The sequence below is a fragment of the Myotis daubentonii genome, chromosome 11 (assembly GCF_963259705.1).
Source record: "Myotis daubentonii chromosome 11, mMyoDau2.1, whole genome shotgun sequence".
Lineage (NCBI taxonomy): Eukaryota > Metazoa > Chordata > Mammalia > Chiroptera > Vespertilionidae > Myotis > Myotis daubentonii.
Window position 1 is genome coordinate 24,856,949 of NC_081850.1, and position 21,232 is coordinate 24,878,180.

Sequence of the window (21,232 nt, forward strand, 5' to 3'; positions counted from 1 at the left end):
TACCCTTTGAGACAGCATGCGAGGACCTGGAGAGTATTATGCTAAGCGAAATAAGCCAGTCAGAGAAAGACAAGTATCATTTGATCTCACTTATATGTGGAATCTAATGAACAAAATAGATCCAGAGACATAGAAGCATGGAATAGACTGTTGAATCTCAGAAAGAAGGTAGGGATGGGAGGTTGGGTGGGAAGAGATCAACCAAAGAACTTGTAGGCATATAGCATAACCCATGGACACCACAATAGTGTGGTGAAGGCCTGAGGTGGGTGGTAGGGGCAGGCTAGAAAAGGTCAATGGGGAAAAAAGGGGGACGTATGAAATACTTTCAATAATCAAGATTTTTTTAAAAAGACAAAGAAAATAAAGTTTCCCATGTCCACGGGTCCTGTAAATATTTATTTACTCCCACTTGTCAATTCTTGCCTCTTTTGGGTCTGATATCTCCATCCTCACACCCAGCCCTTTGGCCCAAGCAATCTGTTCATGTCTTTAAAAACAGCAGTCTCCATGATTGGAGAAGAAATTGAGAGTGCAAAATCAAAAACAGTGGGCTATTATAAGGTTACAGAGTTCTTGGGAGGCAGCTGGAGAGAAACTGAGTGATTTTTCAAGGCTAGGGAGCTATACTCAAGTAAGCTTGCCTTGCAGCCATTGGACCAAACCAAAACACAAATCCTGACTCCTTCGCATCCAGCTTTTGTGATTAATCTTGAGTCATAGTATACATATTCATAATACAGGGATTGTTTTCCTCTAAAATACGTTCTTAATGGAGACTTCATCACTCCTAAGAGTCAAAATGTTTTCCAAAGGAACAGAGCTCTCATGTGGCATTCACTAAAAAACGTGGAAAAAATGTCTTCCGATGGTGAAATCTACTTTGCAGGAAACTAGCCAGGAACGGTCCTGCTCTGTAAAGTGGAGTACGACTGCATAAATGACACCTTCCTCTCCTCCTCCACACCTTTTGTTTTATGGGAACAGGGGGTCAGTTCAAACCTTCTGAAATGGCTTATAATCTCTGTCATTTAACAAATACTTTTCACCTTGAAAGTGGGAAAGGAAGGAAAAAGCAAAAACAAGAAAGTTCTTACTTCCAATCTCATTAACCTAAAAAAGTCAGTCCTATGTGCACACCTGCTCGGCATAGAAACAAAGTGGAAATGCAGGCAAACAAATCAGAAGCACTTAAATGAAACTGGGAATAGTTTTTCTCTAACCATCTGGTTCTACTCCATAAAAAAACGTTCTTAAAATAAGAGGACCTTCCATTAGGCTTGGAAATGTTTTTTGCTATTGGATTTTTATTTGAATAGTGCTTAACTCTATGGGCTTTGAGAGTCCAAACAGTTCTCTGAATAGTGAAAATCTTGTATTCATATTTTTTCTTCATTGTCCAGCCTCTCATTTCTTCATGCCAGTTTCATTACAGCTGTTGCCCACGTGGTCTCCCAACTTTTAGCCCCTCTGCCTGGGCCCCTAAATCTTCCCACGTCACACTTTCAATTTCATTTTTTCAAGACATCCATTTTCAAGAGCCTTCCCTGTTGCCTATGGTGTAAAGTCTGAATCTGGCCACCTAGTCAGTGTCCAGGGCTCTCTGCAGTCTGACTAGAAACTGCCACTGCAGCCTGGCTGGTGTAGTTCAGTGGTTGGGCACTGTCCCATGAACCAGGAAGTCATGGTTTGATTCCTGGTCAGGGCACATGCCCAGGTTGCAGCTCCCTCCCCAGTAGGAGGCATGCAGGAGACAGCCGATCAATGTTTCTCTCTCATTGATGTTTCCATCTCTCTCCCTCTCCCTTCCTCTCTCTGAAATCAATAAAAACATGTTTGTTTTTTTTAAAAAAACTCCCACTGCAGCCTTATCACCCCTGTTCACCTTGGTGACCTCTCTGTTCCTGCAGCTCATCTGCTCAGTGTTCCCTGAGCAAGGCTCTCTTCACTATCTTCCTGACTCTGCCTTTGTTGTTTTCCCATGTCTTCCCTCCAAATCCTTCCTTCCTCCCCCACCCGCCTGCCGCCTTCAACTTGAGCCTTTCCAAAGAGGTTTTAAATTCCTTTATGACAGGCTTGCTTAGATGACACCTCGGGTGTGTCCCATAGCATCTAATGCAAGGGCAAGTACATAATAGATACAAAATAAAATATTTTGATAGGCTGATTTATCCATCCATGTGGTGAGACTTTATAAAGGGTGTCCCAAAATTCACGCAAGAAGTAATTTTGATAGAAAACACAGGCTTATAATTAAAAATTGTACATTTTTTATTGATTCTTAAAGTATACAGTATAGGGTTATGTATAGAATAGCATGTCGGGTAAATGGCCTCCGCGGCTTTGCTGGCACATGCGCACTCTTTTGTTATTGCCTGAGCAGCCGCATTTTCGAAGAAGAATGGTCCAATGATGCCTCCAGCCCAGAATCCGCACCAAACAGTGACACGTTGTGGATGCGTTTGTTTCTCAACAATCACTCATGGATTTTCTGAGCCCCAAATGCGACAATTTTGTCGATTAACCAAGCCATCAAGATGAAAATGAGCCTCATCGAAATTCAGCCACATTTATGCAAAACGGTCATGGAAAATTTCAACAAAAGAATGCGTGTGTGCCAGCAAAGCCATGGAGGCCATTTACCCGACATTCTATTTCATACATAACCCTATACTATATTCTTTATGAATCAATAAAAAATTTACAATTTCTAATTATAAACCTGTGTTTTCTATCAAAATTACTTCTTGCGTGAATTTTGGGACACCCTTTATAATATTTTATATTAGAGACTTCAACGTCTATTTTTGCAGATTGTGAAAGTAACTGATTCAAGAACTCAGCTGATATTGAAGACCTAACAAATTAGCTGTCAGCCTGTTTTTTAAAAATAAAATTATTTCAAATGCACTTAATATTTTCCCTTTGAGTGCCGCCAAGAGTAGTATAAGTTAACAGTTTCATCTTTCCATTGAACTCGATTGGGGATTAATGAGCCTTCCATTAGCTCACGAGGTCTATATTGAATGCCTTCAAGAAGGATGTCGTGGTGCAGATGGCACAGTTGGGAGGCACAATCGCCGAAATCGGTTTGGCTCAGTGGATAGAGCGTCGGCCTGCGGACTGAAAGGTCCCAGGTTCGATTCCGGTCAAGGGCATGTACTTGGGTTGCGGACACATCCCCAGTAGGAGATGTGCAGGAGGTGGCTGATCGATGTTTCTCTCTCATCTATGTTTCTAACTCTCTATCTCTCTCCCTTCCTCTCTGTAAAAAATCAATAAAATATATTTAAAAAATGAAAACAGTCAGCAAAGTACTCAGTTCTCAGAAGGCTGGGAATAAAATGTGCAACTGTAGATGCAGGTGAAATGCGTGGGAATGCAGGCACTTAAATAACGGATGAGTCAATGATGGAGTAAAGTTTTCAAAACTTAGTCCTAGAGGGTAAACCATAAGTTTATTATCTTTTTTCCCCTTCAATTTGAGCCTTTTTTTCTTCACTAAACAGTACTCTTTTTTCTTGCTGCCACCACTTTTCTTCTAAATAAACTCAAGAGTCTGTCCTGTGATTCACATCAAAGAAACTGGTCAAGATTTACCAGTCTCGGCGGTTTTTTCTAGCTCTCATGGTTTGTGTTTCTGGGTTGCTATGTGTCCCGGACGGCCTGGGATGTGTTTGAAACATCAAAACTGTTTATATTAAGTTCATAAAGTTACTCTAAACCAAGCTTGATTGTCACTCCATCAGCAGAGGCAGACAGAATGAAAAAAAAAAAAACAAATTGGCGCGGTCTATTTCTAGAACTCCCAGCCCATACACTCTCTCTAGGAGGATATCAAGCTACTGAGTCTGACATCATCACAAAAAGCATTTGCAGGCCAGAAAGATCCCAGGAAGTGGGGTGGCCGATGGAGGCAGCTGTCTTGAGAAATCAATCATTTTTCAAGGGTTCCATTGATAGCACCAAGTACCATCCAATAATCACTTGTAACTGTCTGTACCGACCTCTTAAGAGTTTTGAAGCTGGTGAGCTTTTAAGATTGCAGTACTTGTTTATTCTTAAGTAGAGAAGGGGCAGGTTGGGGGGAGGGGTGGAGTGAAATCTTGGCTCTCATCTACTAACCATTTTTTTGTGCATCCCTTGCAAAATGCAGCTTACTTTTTTTGTTACAGTGTTTGCATTTAAATGAAATCATCATTGTCCGGGAACAAATGTGGTCTTTTAATATGATTTGGGAGAACAGCAGGACTTCAGGGAGTTGGGAGCCGTACAATGGCTCACTCAGGCCACTGCCGCGGAGCTGGAGACATGTTAATTAATATATTTCTCTGACACCTAGGTGATTGAAATAGCAATTAAAGAGTAATTAAAATGTTTACTTCTTGTAGGAATGTCAACTAAGATGTGGAATATAGCAATTACCTATGACGGATTAGAGGAAGATGATGAGGCCTTTGAAGTCATTCTGAACTCCCCCGTGAATGCTGTTCTTGGCACAAAGACAAAAGCTGCAGTGAAAATTTTGGACTCAAAAGGAGGTATTCTTTTTGATCCTCATCTTGAAATCAGAAGCGGTCCTCGCGCTGTGGCTGCTTGCTTTCAACAGCCAGCGTGCCTGATAACGCCCTCACATCAAAATGCTTAATTTCTTGTCAAGAAAGCCGAACCTCGGTGGTGGTGGGGGCCCTTTATTCTGCTCTCTGCTTCATGCGGTGTTCCTCCCGCTAAGAACTGTGGTTTCAGAAAAGCAACAAGTCAGTGCCGTAGTTCCTTGTGTTTTTTTTCCCTACCCGTTTGTTGTCCTCACCGAGGGGGAAACAATGTTGGTGAGAATCTATGGACAATTATTTTCCCTCCGGGTTTGGAGGGCTGTAATTATCTTCCTCTGTTAAAGAGAGTTCTTACAGCCGAAAATCAGAGCCCCCACTGGAGTGTGACCAGGAAAGGCCTAAAAGAGGAAGGAATGGGAGAAAAATAGACATGAAAGGTGCAGCTGGCTTGGGGATTCAGGAGCAGCTGGAGAACATGAATGAATAACCTTGGGTTGCAGAGCCAAATGGGTCCTGGGTAGTAGATGCTAAAAAACAACCTGTGAACTAAATAAAACAAAGATCCACCAAAGTTTCTGGTGCTTTGATTTTTCCCCCTGCCAAATACCTTCTTATTTGTCTGTTTTGCCTTTGACAACTGTCCAGTTACCATGCTAGCTCGTAGTCCTATGTTTTCAGACCTGTTATGCACTATGGTTCATATGTTTTCCTTACTTTAAATCTATTATTTCCTCTTCTTTTGTCATCCTATAATAAAAATAGATATTATCATCTTTCTCTTATAATACTCATATTTCCACATCTCTCCCCACCACCTTACCTCACCAGGTGCATGTCTTTTTCAGTAGAATTTTCTGAGCACATTAAGTCTGTAAATACATGAAGCACACACTTTTCACATGAAGTCTAACATATCCAGATGCGAGTTCTGGGTTTAGATTATTTTCATACTACTTGGCGATGTTTCCAATAGAAGTAACCCCATTAAGACTTATTAGACCTTTGCTCTGTAGCAGAAGAATGTTAATTTTTGTAACTGCGACTTGATTTCACTGCTATCATCACACAATTCCGATTTCTTTCTCTAGGAGATTGGGAAAAGGGTGATCACTTCATGGAGTGAGGCTTGATCAGTGGCTAAACCTGATGTATTGAGGAGAGCTATAACAGGAACAGCGGTGAGGCCCTTAGTGTACAAGTAGGATTCTAAAACCACAACAATGATTTTCATTTGTGGTTTGTGAAATCAATTTCACGTCTTTACAGTCTCCCGGTAGATGGGCAGAAGGGCATGGCTTTCCTGGATGGAAACTGATGAGGAGTAAAGGATTTTCTGGCAAATGGCAAAAAGGCAACATCTGGTGGGAAAACCATCCGTCTGGGTGTCATGACAAGCTGCTGCAGGGGCTGTGTCGATGTGATCACTTACCTGTTTGTGTAAATGAATGAACTGACCTGCCGTCTTGCCTGCCTCCAGGACGGTGCCATCCTTCATATTCCTTCAACCCGAACAAGCACCACGCGTGGAAAAAGGGCTCTTGGCACCCGCCGTCCCCAGGGTCTTCCTTCCCCACCATTTCTGGTTCCTTTCATCGGGAACGAAGACCTCTTCCATCTTCCAAGCGGCCAGCAGTCACCAGGGGAGACACCCCACGGGGCTTTGATGCTACAGATGTTTATGGAATGAGGCTTAGAAGCCGAGGGAATGGCAAAACAGTAAGGGTGGGGACCTCCTGGGATTTGACGTGTGGGGTACATATTAAAAAATCAAAAGATATTCATGACTATGTCTAAGCACGGAAGAAACTGTTTTGGTTCTTCTAGTGAGTGGAGACCATGGTTCCTTGCACGATCATGCAGGGCCTTTTGTATACAAATGGCACAATGCTGTCCCACTTCATTAATTATGCTAATTGAGCTGATAGACATACGGGCTCATCCATATAATTTCTGCTTTGGTTTCTTTTGTAATCAAGAAGTGACCAGTGACCCTGGTGCAGCATGAGATTAAGCAATCTGCTGGAGTGTGGGTGGAAACCATGGCTTGGACCTTATTCGCACAGCCGTTTTACCAGGCACACGTTCATTAGTGTGTGTGCGTGTATGTGTATTTGAGAGAGAGTGTGTGTGTGTGCGTGTTTCCTTAGATGGCGTGCACTATAGATATACCAACAAAATAAGGATGGCTTTCCTCCCTAACTGGGGCTATGAATATATGAATCAACATTGATAAGCTGCGATTAGGTTCGGTGATTTTTAAAATTCCAATGATTGGAACACGGAAAATCTTGAGAAAGATGTTTTAAAATTTTTCAGACATTAATAAGATCTGACTGGAAAGGTTTTAACCTGTTGCTAACTATTATTCCAGCCAATGTTGTTTATATTTTGTTCTCTGTTGGTCTTAGGTCCGTCCATCCTCTGTTTACAGAAATGGAACAGACATTATCTATAATGTAAGCATAGTCTGAGAATCGCTAAATTTCTTGTGTTTATGAATGCAAAATAGTAATCTATTTTTCACACCTTATATTAATTTCTCTTAAACACCTGGTTTGACATTTGTTCTGGAAGCTTGGATGGTCAGGAAAAAAAAACACCTTTTAGCTTTTATGCATTTTTTTTTAAGTTTGTTTCTCTGTTTTTAATAATCTTTTACAATAACAGAAATAAACATGTCAAATACTTACATAGCACTTGCTTTATCACACATTATTTTCACAAAAGATCTTTGAGGAAGATAAAATTATTATAGCTGTTTTATTTTTTTAAATTTGTGTACTGTTACTCAATTCTTTGAAATTCTCTGTTTTTTATCTTTTTTTAATTAAAACTTTTTTTTTGAATGGCTCATTTTTACAACAAATATTTTTGTTTGCTACCATGTGTTTATTTTTTTTCTGAACTGTTGTGTATTAATTTTCTCAGTATCATGGAATAGTTTCTCTGCACCTGGAGGATGACAGTTCCCCAGTTCACAGAAGGAAGACCAAGGTGCCCATCATTAGTCGGCCACAAAAGACAATTAAAGCGGCAGAAGGACCGCAAGCAGATAAGGTGGAATCCACAACCCACTCACACTTCCCCAGACAGGTATGAGAATCCTTTTACTCCCTTTTCAACTTACAACGAGCTGTTTCCTGGGCCATAAAATATAGCCTTCAAGTTCAGGGATAGTTTACTCAACACAAATGCTACTCAACAAATGAGGACCTAAAGGGGGTGAGTATGCGATCAGCATACATTAAGTCGAATCTCAGTGGCCTTTCTTTCCCACAGAGCCATTTGCCCTCATTCCCAAAGAACTGCACGCTGGAGTTGAACGGACTCTTCCATTTTGAAGAAAGCCTCCAAAAGCTGTATAAGTGCGATGGGATCGTCTGGAAAGCTTGGAGCCCCCAAACCAAGGTGGGACACAGGCTGAGCAGTGTGCCCTGTGATAAGTAACAAAGGGAATGATTTGTCAACTCATGCTATGTCTGCCTGCTCTCATTAAACTTTGAAGGAGAAGAGGGGAAAATTAGCCTAAGTAGCATTTTAAAAATCACAAAATATATTAGTTATATTGATGCAATTTAAAAAGGGGTATTTAAATCACAAAACACATTAGTTATATCAATACAATTTTAGAATTTGAGAAAAGGAAAATGCATTAGTTATATCACTACAATTTAAAGAAGCACTTGTTGCCTGGCTGGCATGGGTTAGTGGTTGAGAGTCAACCTATGAACCAAGAGGTCACGGTTTGATTCCTGATCATGGCATATGCCTGGGTTGCGGGCTCAATCCCCAGTGGGCAGTGTGCAGGAGGGAGCCAATCAATGATTCTCTCTCATCATTGATGTTTCTATCTCTCTCCCTCTCCCTTGCTCTCTGAAATCAATAACAACACATTAAACAAAGAAGCACTTATTTAACTATCAGAATATCAAAGGTATAAACATTTGATATTGCTAAGTGAAACATTGTTAACTTTAGTCATGTTTTCTGTAGGAAGCCATTGCATTTCTGAAGGTGGAGAATTGGGATTAGGGCTGACCTTCTTTCTGGTGACAAAACTCATCTATTCAAGGGACTCCTAGGATGCTTAAGGCTGAGAATAGACTCTCTAGATTGAAAGACCATTGTGATGTGAACACAGACACTGTTTTCCAGGAGGTGGGAGACGAGTCCTGTCCAGCCGGGTGGCACCCTCACTCAGGATACTGCCACTCCCTGATCACAGCACCGAGAGGCTCATGGAACACAGCTGCCCGAGCTTGCTGGGAACAGTAAGAAACCTTGTACATTTGACTGATGTTTTTGTTCCTGCTGTCTTTTTATTTTTTCATGGAATCACAGGGTTGCTTCATCACTCAAGTGTTGTCTCATACCTACCTGGCTTTGTTTTAGGAGCCCAGAGAGAGTTCTGTACTTCAGGATGGATTTGGGACTGTAGCTTTTTCATGGTAAAACAGTACCATTGCCACATATCTATTGTCTCGCCTCTCTGTCTCAATCTCTTGGAGAAAGTCAGAAGGAGCTCTTCTGAGTCAGCAGCATTGCGGCTCTATCATTTTTTAATTAAATAAGAATTCCTGCGTATTGATTTGAAACTATGTAGCAATGAAAGGTCTGATAGCTTCAGACCTAGGACTCTGTAAGAGACACTGATGATTATGAAACCAGACAAGTCGGACAAAGGGTCACTGGGTAATGGAGCACTCAATGAAGGATGATTTGTGGTCAAATAATGACATCAAAATTTGCCTCATCCAGGAAGACTTTAAAAATCATAAATATCGCTGACCCTCCTTTTTAGCCTACCTGGATAGTATCCAAAACAATGCAATTAGACTGATATGCCCTATGGCTGGAAATTGAGACTAGAGAAGTCCCTGGTGGATATCAGTCAGATCTTGCACGTTATCAAATTTAAAAAGTTATGCTCTCTAAACACTCTAGTAAAAAAAAAAAAAAAAAAAGAAAGGGAAAACCACCTTTGGGAAAAACCAATCTCAACTCATATATATGATGAAGATCTTGAATCTTGAAAATACAAACAACTCCTACAAATAAATTACAAAAAGACATCCTGCTAAAAAAAAAAAAAAAAAAAAAAGTAACTACTGACTTGGAGACTTCACAAAAGAAGGTATACAATTGATCATTAGGTACATGGAAAAGTGCTCACCACCATTAGACATGGGGAAATGCACATTAAAATCACAATAAAATACCACTTTTTCACACCCACTAGAACAGTTAAAATCACAAAGACAGACAATACCACGTGTTATAGACCAAATGGAATTCTAATGATTGTTGGAGGATGTATAAAATAGCAGAACCACTTTGTAGAACTGTGTGGCAGGTTTTTTACAAGTTACATGCATCTACTCTCTGACCTAGCAATTCTACTCCTTGAGATTTACCTAAAAGGAATAAAAAAGTTCACAACAATTTCATATCAGTCTCGTTCATAATAACAGTTTGGGTCATTTGTCTTTTTTGTTATTGATTTATAGGAGTTCTTTATATTTTCTCTTTCAAAAGGCAATACTGTAGTTTCTTTTTGATAAATTTATATATAAAAGCCTAAGCAACCGTTACGTTGGAACAACTGCAATGACCGGTCGCTATGATGAACACTGACCTCCAGAGGGCAGATGCTCAATGCAGGAGCTGCCCCCAGCCCACAGGCCCTGATTGCCAATGGGGCCTGCCAGCCAAACTCCCGGTCCATCCCCCTGGCCAGCAAGCCCCCAGGCTGGGACAGGGAACCAGGGGTGGATGGCAGCAGATGCGACCCCTTTCCCAGGGGGGCTGAGGGCCGGCTCCCTCCTTGGAGCTGGCAGCCAACCTCCTGGGTCCCTCCCGCTGTTCCTCACCCCGACCAGCAGGCCCCAATAACCCGATTGGGCTGGGCCCCAGGCTGGGACAGGGAACTGGGGGCGGGTGGTGAGGGAAGGAGGATGTGGGGAGACTGGAAATCTGATTGGTCCTGATCGCCAGCCAGGCCTAGGGACCCCACCCGTGCACGAATTTCATGCACTGAGCCTGTAGTTATTTTATAAACAATAAAATGGAATGAACTTCTGAAACCTCCAATGGTGTGGATAAATCTCAAAAACATTATGTAGAGAGGAAGCAACCCAACAGAAAAGAATACATATTGTGTGCTTACATTTAAACAAGAGAAAAACAACTAATCTATTAGTTGGTGTTAGAAATAAAAAACAACAACCCAGCTATCTCTGGCAGGAATTGTGGGGTGACAGGAAAATAGATGAGGCTCTAAATGTTCTATGTTTTGGTCTGGGTGGTTGTTACATGGATATATACCACTGTCAAAAATTATCAAATTAAATACTTTAAAATGTATGTATTTTATTGTGTGGACATTATACTTAGATTTTTTTTTTTAAAAAGTTAATAGGATATTTTAACAGTATATTTAAAAACTGGTCAAATCAACCATCCCTGATTTCACTGATGTATTTCATGTCCTAAGTATAAGCAAAGGCAAAATAGAGTTTAGTCAGTGGCTTTCATGTCTTTGTTGATGTTGGCGGTATACAATAAGTTAAATTTTTAAAAAATTCTATGAATATTCTTTAAGTACATAAATTCCCATAATATTATATGTTAAAGAACAATTAAGACATTTTCCACCAAAATAACCAAATGTCCTTGTTGCTATGTGTCGTTGACTTGGCTATGGCTCTGGCGTCTATAAGAATGAGTGATGTCTACAAACCCTGCCCTCAGCAGCCCTGCTCAGCTCCTGTAGACTCATGCCTATGGCTTCTTTTATGGAGTCAACCCATCTCATATTCGGTCTGTCTCTTTTCCTGCTGCCTTCTCTTTCCTCCAGCATTCCTATCTTTTCCAAAGAACCCTGTCCTCTTACGAAGTGTCCGAAGAGGGACAGCTTCAGTTTTGTCATGTTTGCCTACAGTGATGTTTCAGGCTGCATTTCTATAGGACTCGTTTGTTTGTCTTTCTGGTGGTCCAGGGTCTGGATGTCCTGCTTTAATTTAATGTTTGTCTTAGAAATAGTGGAATAAGTCTTGTTTACTCCTTAAGGACAGAGCTTTGATGTGTAATCAAAGCTTTCTGAATGAGCAAGGATGAGATTACAATGCTATAGAGGGGAAAGAGAATAGTTTCTCTACTGACAAAAATGAGGGCAAATGCAGAAGAGCATTTTCTGCTGGGATTTATTGGTAAAATATGATGCGCAAAGCAACAGAACCCCCAAACCTCAAGTTTGCAAATAGGCTTATTGTTCATCTTCCAGTGGTTTTCAAATGACAGTGCCCTGATCAGCAATCGAACTGTGGCCTCTTGCTAGGTCAGTGCTCAACCACTGAGCCACATTGGCTGAGCTGGAACTCTGGTGATCTTAATGAGGCCTTACTTGATTCTTAATGTTATGAAAAAAATAAAGACATCTATTGAGTGTTATCTTTCCATGCATTCATCAATGTTGACGAAAGGTCACCAACGGTCTCTTCTTTGAAGGACTAGTCTTTATTCTGAGGTTATGATCCTCTAGCTTTTTGGTGTCAAAAATTATTTCTATGGCAACTTATAGTAATATTGCTGATAGTTTCATGTTGACAACCCTACATTTGTCCTCCAATACTTCTGTTTATTTTATTTTATTGATCCCTCTAATTATAGCTTGATTTTAATGATGAGTAAGACTAGTTATAAAGGGGTTCTTCATATACCTATTACTATTACACAGTTCATTTAACCCAGTAATAAAATAAAAGCCCAAATTAATGTAAAAGCCTTTCTACTTCCTCCTGCATTTGCTCTACGATTTCAGCTACAACTTGGTTTGAAGTACCTTTGCATCACGACCCTTTTACACTGACCTTGTTCTACATGCTTCTTTGCCAATAACACCTTACTTTTAGATTACATTTTATTGAATTCTTTCACATATATGAGCTTATTTGACCCTCCCATCACTTCAGTGAGGAAAGCAGGTATTATTGTTTACATGTTACTGATAAAACAAAGAGACTCAGAGGAGAAAAATAACTTGCTTGTGGTTATACAAGCAAATAAATGAGAGAGAGAGAGAGAGAGAGAGAGAGAGAGAGAGAGAGAGAGAGAGAGAAAGAGAGAGAGGATTTTTTTTATAAATTTGTTATTATACTCTCAAAAATAGTTTCATAATTATAGGGGATATCGCATCTCAGGTGTATTGATAAGGACACTGATTTTAACTTTAACTTTGTAATGGGCTGATCTAAATCAGGTTTTCAAAATTATATGTTAATCATTTTGTATCACAGCAAAGACATATTAGGGTTTTTTTTTAAATTAAATTATGAATACTAAGTTTTCTTTGGGTTAGAATCAAAACAACCTCTTGGAGCAAACCTAAGGAAGATACAATCAAGTTCTGAGTTTATAGGTTCATTCTTTCAGTAATTATTTATTTGGACCCTTACTGTAGACCAGATCACACTTTTTTTAAAAAAATATATTTTATTGATTTTTTACAGAGAGGAAGGGAGGGGGATAGAGAGTTAGAAACATCAATGAGAGAGAAACATCGATCAGCTGCCTCCTGCACATCCCCCACTGGGGAAGTGCCCGCAACCCAGGTACATCCCCCTGACCGGAATTGAACCCGGGACCTTTCAGTCCGCAGGCTGACACTCTATCCACTGAGCCAAACCGGTTTCGGCCAGATCACACTTTTAAATATTATCCCCCAGTATTGACCCCACAACCCAATAAATAAATTATTCCTCATTCATTTATGAGCTTCAGAGATATAGACACCATAACTCTTCATGTGGCAACTCCTTACACCCTGCATTTTCCATCAGTAAAGTTGTCATACAATCCTGATAATTTCCTCCCACATAACTCTTCCCAGAAAGCTCCTTTAAGAATGTAAAAGTCACTGAATTTAAATGACAGAATTCATCTTTCACTGAGTTGATGTCTTACTATAGATTGAATTAAAAAGTTCTCTGAACCTAAATGTAACCATGGGGTTCACAAGCAATACGTGTTGATTGCATAGATAAAAATAGTAATGGTGTTTAAAAACAATATAAATAGGTAGATATTTTGTTCTGCAATAAACTATTATAAAATCTATTATAATGATGTAAAATTCCTATCTCTCCTGTTAATTCAAGGAGATTAGTGATACATCTAGCAAATCAAACACAAAATAAGCAGTGTCAGAACTAATTTGTTCATGGTTTGAGGTTATTTTAATAAACTCTGGTCTCAGAATTGTTTTCAGCTGTAGGACTGTTCCTTATTTTTAGATGTAAAAATTCAGAAGCTTTCAGAACAAGAAAAAGCTTTTAGGGGCAAGTAGAGTTTCTATTTTTATAAAGTGACTATATATCTATCAGTTATGTAAAAAATTTTTTTTAATTACACATTATCTATTCACCGTATTGGTCCAGAAATTACAACATCTATCAAATACCATTTCTCATAGTTTTCCAGGATGTATAAGAGAGGCAAAGAAGGTATATATGGTTTACAGTTTTTAAAATATTATAAAAAACTTCTGATTTGAAAATTTTAATTGAAAGAATGGGTATGAATGTTTGATCTGATTTTATTGGTATGGTACTTTAATATGCATTTTCAGAAGGACAAGAATGATTACCCCAAGAATAGTTAATACTAGTTACAGGCATTTCAGAAAGTGTCTAGCTGCAGATAAAAAGCAAACTAAGAGAAAAATGAAAGATCTCCAAATCCCTTTGGATTAGTCATTCTAAGAGGAACATTTTTGGGAAGCAAGGGCACCTCCTCAGTACAATTTTTCTCTGAACCCCAATTTCTCCCTTACCATTCAACATATTTTCACTCACTGTGGGCCTCCCTGCTTTCCTTCCCCCATTCCTTTTCAGGTTCATTTTCTTCATTTTTTTTCTCCAACCCATATGGCTTGGAAAATGGCATTCCTCTGGGAATTATCAACCCTTTCTGCAATCTAAAATTATAATTTCAACATTTTATAACCTCATGTTTTCTTTCTTATAAAATATGTTTATGAGATGGTTTTAAATTCTATAATTAGAATTAATAAGCACCTAGTATGTCTTTGAGTTGGTCTCTGGGACCATTATTCAATTTCGGGCTATGTTTCCCCGGGCTGCCTTGCTACTTGGAGGTCCTTTACAGCACCCATGTTTCAAGAAGAACAGCCAATTTGACTTTATCCCTTGTCCCTAATCAGATCACTAGCTCAAGTCAATCTTTATCTCCAATCTCCTTTCCTCCCCAGTGGTGTTTTATTATTTTTCTAACCCAGAGGAGCCAGACTGCTAGATTGGGTATTTCTTGAATTTACATATTGTAATCTCATCTGCTCATTTCCTTAGGTAGTCATTGTACATTTGATAATTCTATTATTATAGATCATTATCTTTCAACCCATCTTGTTTTTCCACAGGAGTGTCTGGAGCCCCTGCTGACATAGTCTTAAAGAGTTACTCTGAAATATGTCTATGCTTAATCAAAAAAATATCAAAAAAGTAGATATGTGTTTCTAGAAAAATTAAGGTTTCTGTTTTAAATACTCCACTTTGAATGAATCAAAATTTCAAAGCCGTCAAAAGATTTATTTGCATGTAGATCTCTGTATTTTATTTTTGTTTCTCTCTGTATACGTAGTTATCTATCTCATATCTATCATACTTTCTGTATGTAAGCATCAAAGGAATGATATTTCTATAAAATAATCAACATTCAAATGCCTAACTATTTTTTTTATGAATAACTATGGTCTCACATTTTATCTATCCTAAACACAGCTATTTTCTCATCTTGATCTTTTAGGACTTTTTGCTTCTCAGTTATTTTCTCATCTTGATCTTTTAAGACTTTTTGCTTCTCAGAGTCAAAAAGGGAATGAAACTTGCACTTGACCAGCTAAAATGGATTTTATAGGCTCTTTTAAAGATAATTTCAAGAATCTTAAAGCAGGAGGAGGTGCTAAATACAACTTGTTGCTTCCTGATGGTGAAGATGAGGCTGAAGTTACATGTATAAGGGAGTTAGAGTCAGAGGAGAAAGTGGAAGCCAGGCCTCCCATACTCTGTCCAATACACCATGTAGCCTGAGGAAGTCCCTCAAGCCTTCCTTCAGCCTATATTTAACACACATTTAATGTTCTGTGTCCTAACTCTCATCACATTAGAATTACCACATTGGATGTGAGGGGTCTGGGAAAAGGTGTGCTTTCATATCAGCTGAACTGTCAGACAGGAGCTGACAGTAAATAATGAAATCAGAGACAAGTCACAAAACCCAAATCCAGATGCCTTAGGCCATTCAGAAAAGGAGTAAAGAGCCTTACGTATCTCAGAAGGCCTAGAAGTACCACTGCATTATAGAACAGTAAAGGACTGGTATTGGTGGGGGGAAAGCATTAAGAAATGGCTTAATTATGTTCACTATATGTGATCTGGAAAAACAAACAAATGGACCTGAAGTTTGGAAAGATATAGGCAAATTGAATAAAATTCAATTCAACTATTTTCTATTGCCACACTTGTTTTTTACTTTTTAATATATCAGTTGATATTAACCAGGCAAGAAGATCATGGTTACTTCGTTTCTTGTTGGAAACTTTCTGTTCTAAAAAAAAGAAGAAAATAATTACCTATTAGCTTTTTACTTGAAGCATCTTAAAAGAGCTCTTAATGAGCACTGCTGGGGAATTAGATACATTCAAATATTGCTTATAGGAATAATTCAGCTAGCTGCAAAAATAATTCACAAAGAATTGTGCCAGTTAGAATGTCTATCATCAAAAAGATAAGTTCTGGCAAGGATATGGGGAAAGGAAACCTTTGTGCACTTTTGGTAGAATTGTAAATTAGTGCAGCCACTGTGGAAAACAGTATGGAGGTTCCTCAAAAAATTAAAAATAGAGCTACCATATGATTAAGCAATTCGACTTCTGGGAATATATCTGAAGGAGATGAAAACACTATATTGAAGAGATATCTGCACCCTCATTCTCATAGCAGCAATGTTTGTAATAGCCAAGACATGAAAACAATCTAAGTGTTCATGACCACATGAATGAATAAAGAATTCGTGATATATATATAATGAAATAGTATACACACACACACATATATATATATAATGAAATAGTGTTCAGCCATAAAAAAGGACATCTTGCTATTGGTTTCACGTGCATGAATCTTGAGGGCATTAAGTGAAACAGAGAAAGACAAGTATTGTATGATCTCACTTATAAGTAGACTCTAAACAACAACAAAAAAATCATAGAAAAAGTGAACAGATTTGTGGCTACCAGAGGTGGGGGATGTGGGGTGGGGGAATTGGATAAAGATAGTCAAAATGTACAAACTTCCATTTATAAGATAAAAAGTACTTGGAAATGTAATGCACAACATGATGACTGTAGTTAACACCACTGTATGGTATAATCAAAAGTTATTAAGAATTCTTATCTCAAGGAAAATAACTTTTCTCTCCTGGCATCTAGAGGAAATGATGATGTTAGCATATTGTGGTAATCATTTCATAATATATGTAATTCAAGTCATTATGCCATACACCTTAAACTTATAAAAAAAAGAATAATATTTTGTAGGAAGGTATATAGATAGATAGATAGATAGATAGATAGATAGATAGATAGATATATTTATATTTAAGAACAGGTGCTTTAACTTCTACACAACATCAAAAGGTTTGACAGTGAGACCTGCTCATTTCACTGGGTATGATAAAACGACCACAATTATTGGGATATTTAACTAAACAAACAAAGTTCAAAATGTAGGCCTCGAAATCATTTTATTTGAATTGTCTGGGTTACCTTACTGATCACATTAACTGGATAATTGCCAAATTTACTAGTATGCCAGATAAATTTCCTATGAAAGGAGTAAGTTTTGGCATTGAGTAATTAATCTTTATAAGTAGGCTGACTTTCTAAAAAGATATAGAAAGACCTATTGAATTTGTGCTTTAAAGCCCAGATATTATAATAAAATGTCACTTCCTTGCTAGTCACTTAGTGCACCCTGGAGACGCTCATTAAATTTTAAAAAAGGTGTAGTATTAAAAACTTGGAAAGTTTTTTTTTTTGCATATGTATATTTTTCTGTTTAATCTGGGTTTGATTTCTGCTATGCAGATCATATCAACAGAAATGCTGAACTCCTTGTCACTGACACTCTCATTTTCATTCATTTGCTTGTAGTCACCTGGGCAGCCTTGTGACTGTCCTGTCCAGGCAGCATATGCGATGGCTCTGGGAATTCAGTGGAAGAAAGCCCTTCTGGATAGGCAAGTATTTGCGCGGCACTGAGCAGGGAGACAAGAACGCGAGGAGAATGTCTCTCTTCTATGGGCCAAATGGTTGTGATTTATAATCTTTAAAAACTCATCTTTTTAAAAAATTCTTTATTGTTCAAGGTATTACATATAGTAGTACATATGTCTCATTTTCCCCCCATTGACCTCTCCCCGGCCACCCCCACCCCTCAGCACATGCCCTCACCCCACTAGTGTCTGTGTCCATTGGTTATGCTCATATGCATGCACACAAGTCCTTTGGTTGATCTCTTTCCCCCTCCCCCCGCCTTCCCTTTGAAGTTTGACAATCTGTTTGATGCTTCTCTGTCTCTTGATCTATTTTTGTTTATCAGTTTAGTAAAAACTCATCTTAATTACACAAAACTTTCATTTTCAGACACATCTCAAAGAAAAAATAAGGGATGTGGGTCTATTTATAGATAAGTGAATTCAACAGGTGGTATTTCTAAAAGTAAAAAAAAAATAGAAAGAGCTATAAATAGAGGGTGATTAAATAAATTATAGTATAGTCATGTGAAGGAATATTTAATATTTAGTGCTTTGTGGAAGCATTAAATATTAATGACATGACAAAATGTCTCATGCTTATTAATACTCAATAAATATATATTGGATGAACATTATACATAAAGTATTTGTGGCAAGGTACTTAGTAAAAAGGCAGAGTGTACAAACATATGAAGCATGAAATAATTTAAAATAAAAAAGAAATTTATATACATGAACTATATATATTTATATACATGTAATATGTACATATATTAAAAGAAACATGCCAGTAAATTAGAAATGTTTAACCTGCAGTTGAGAATTATAGGTGATTTTAATGTTATCCTTGTTTTCTGAATTTTTAATATTTCCTACATTTTAAACAATAATACAAATCCTTTCAAGCCCCTTAAGAACTAGAATTCTCAGGGCCCCTCTAAGTCAGTGCTCTCACCATCTCTCTTGAAAGGTGGTGTGTTTCAGGAAGACACTAATAAACCATTCTTGGCTTCTCAAGATCTCTTTACCCCTCAGGGAGTCTCTAAATTCTGAAATTATCTGAGAGTATTAAGTTAAAGCTGAAGGATGAGTTTTCTTTACATCCACAGCTAATCTCAAGGCTCTGTCCCCACAAAGTTCTAGGCATAGTGTGACCTGGTCAATAATTCAAGAAAACAATCTAGAACAAGATAGGTTATTCCTAACTACAAGTACTTCATTTTATTCTACCCCAAAATATTGACTGAGAATCGGTTGAGAGAAGATTGTATGCTATGTACCTAAGATTGTTTTCACGGTCACGTGTAGTTTTGGGATTCAGATCATGCTATTGAAGGGGATCCTTTTCTCATTTTCTTCTTTTTTATTTCTCTTATAAAAGAAAATGAGGGGGGAGGGCACTTCTTTAAGAGAAATTCCAAGAGCTTTGCAACATTAAAGTGTAATTTCCAAAAATTGCCAGTGGGAATAAAGAGACAAGTTGAGAAAAGCTGCTTTTTGTTGAAATTGTCACAGATGGAAAAAGTCTTAAGCTTTAGACTAAAAATAATACTAAGTAAGCTACTTTCACATAGGAAAACCTAGATGTTTAAATAATGAGGAACAAGAACAATAGACAAGAGTGTATCTGTGTCCCTGTGATAGAAATCCTGCCTATAGGATAAGATAAATAATAATTGCCATTTAGTAAACACATATATGTCTTGTGCTTAACATGCATGATCTTATTTCACCTGCAAAACAGCCTTAGCTATACTATTTTTAAAAAATACGTTTTTATTGATTTTTAGTGTGTGTGTGTGTGTGTGTGTGTGTGAGAGAGAGAGAGAGAGAGAGAGAGAGAGAGAGAGAGAGAGACATCATCAATCAGTGCCCTCCCCCCCCCATTGCCTACCAGGAATTGAACCCACAATCTGGGCATATTCCCTGACTGGGAATTGAACCAGAAACCTTTTGATGCACAGGACAATGTTCAACCAACTGAGCCATATGGACAGGGCAATATACTATTTTTATTCCAATTTGTAAATGGGAAAACTAAAACTTAGAGGGGTTGAGTAACCTTCCCGAAGATGTTCAATGCATACATGCTGAAGCTAGGTTTATATATTTTTATTGATTTCAGATAGGAAGGGAGAGGGAGAGAGAGATAGAAACATCAGTGATGAGAGAGAATCATTGAGCGGCTGCCTCCTGCATGCCCCACACTGGGGATTGAGCCCACAACCCAGGCATGTGCCCTGATGGGGAATTGAACTGTGACCTCCTGGTTCATAGGTGAATGCTCCACCACTGAGCCACACCGGCCGTGCTGGAGCGAGGATTAAAACTCCGATCTGCCAAACCCCTAAGCCTTAAGTGCTTAGTTGTGCCATGTAGGATCCCCAGATCCAATCCCATGTTTTAGAACATAGGCCCATGTTTGCATGTGGCTATTGAGATTAGAACAATAGACTGATATGATATCCAAGTATAAATGTAATAAAATCGTTTGGCACATTGTTTTGGTTCACATTAGGTTTGAATAACAAAGCACATGCTGGCCACTGGGAGTGGATTGGCGGTGAGCCTGTCACCTTCACCAACTGGAGCAGGGGTCCCCCTCGACGTTCAAAGCCTGGCAAGAACTGTGTTTTGGTTCAAAGACAAGGAAAATGGCAAACCAAGGACTGTAGGAAGGGCAAAGCTCACAATTACGTGTGCTCCAGGAAACTCTGAATGTAACTGGCCTTCCATGTACCCAATGGGATTTCTCACCTATTTATTTACAAGATTTATGCATATTGCTCAATAGAAAACAAGGTGTCATGACTAACTTGGTACATTTTTTTTGTCATAGTGTATGATTCATTTTATTTAGTAAAAAAAAATGGGGGGGGGACATAAATGAATACCTTCAGGAAGACGGATAAATGAATATTTCTTACAGGAAGAGATACAGTTCTTACATCTCAGTACTTTTCAAAATAAATGCCTGATGTATTATTTGGAACAAGATGTGCTCATTCTAGGAGACCACTACTCCAACCCCATTCGGCATCTCAGTCAGCCCTAATTTCATGGTCTTTGGATTTTGGGTGCCAGCACTTCAAATGAGTCTGTTCTGAAGTCCATGCTGCCGGTGCCTCTGCCGCTCCGCCTGCGTGAAGCTAGCCCTGGTTCATCCAATCGGGCTTGGACGGTCAAGGGCTGCTTTGTCCGTCTGGAGCCCTTTCAAATGTGAAACCTGAGCTGAGAGGCTGTGGCTCAGAAGGAGAATTCTCTGTGGTGACAGGGAAAGCTTTAGATGGAAGAAATTTGCCGATGGAAGCTCATCTGCAAAGCTCTAGTTCGGGTAAGAATTCGGA

The 21,232-nt window shown here is 38.7% G+C and overlaps 1 protein-coding gene across 1 annotated transcript in view; it reads left to right on the forward strand.

The window, feature by feature from the left end:
- The window catches only part of FREM1 (FRAS1 related extracellular matrix 1), a 125,527-nt gene extending 104,573 nt beyond the window's left edge, over positions 1–20,954 (forward strand). Inside the window, exons 29-36 of the mRNA XM_059656635.1 lie at positions 4,392–4,541; positions 6,031–6,269; positions 6,962–7,009; positions 7,482–7,646; positions 7,833–7,961; positions 8,709–8,824; positions 17,782–17,867; positions 20,404–20,954. Coding sequence (XP_059512618.1) covers positions 4,392–4,541; positions 6,031–6,269; positions 6,962–7,009; positions 7,482–7,646; positions 7,833–7,961; positions 8,709–8,824; positions 17,782–17,867; positions 20,404–20,603 — 1,133 coding nt within the window. The 3' untranslated portion in view covers positions 20,604–20,954. The remainder of the gene's footprint in view (positions 1–4,391; positions 4,542–6,030; positions 6,270–6,961; positions 7,010–7,481; positions 7,647–7,832; positions 7,962–8,708; positions 8,825–17,781; positions 17,868–20,403) is intronic.
- Positions 20,955–21,232: the final 278 nt, after the last annotated feature.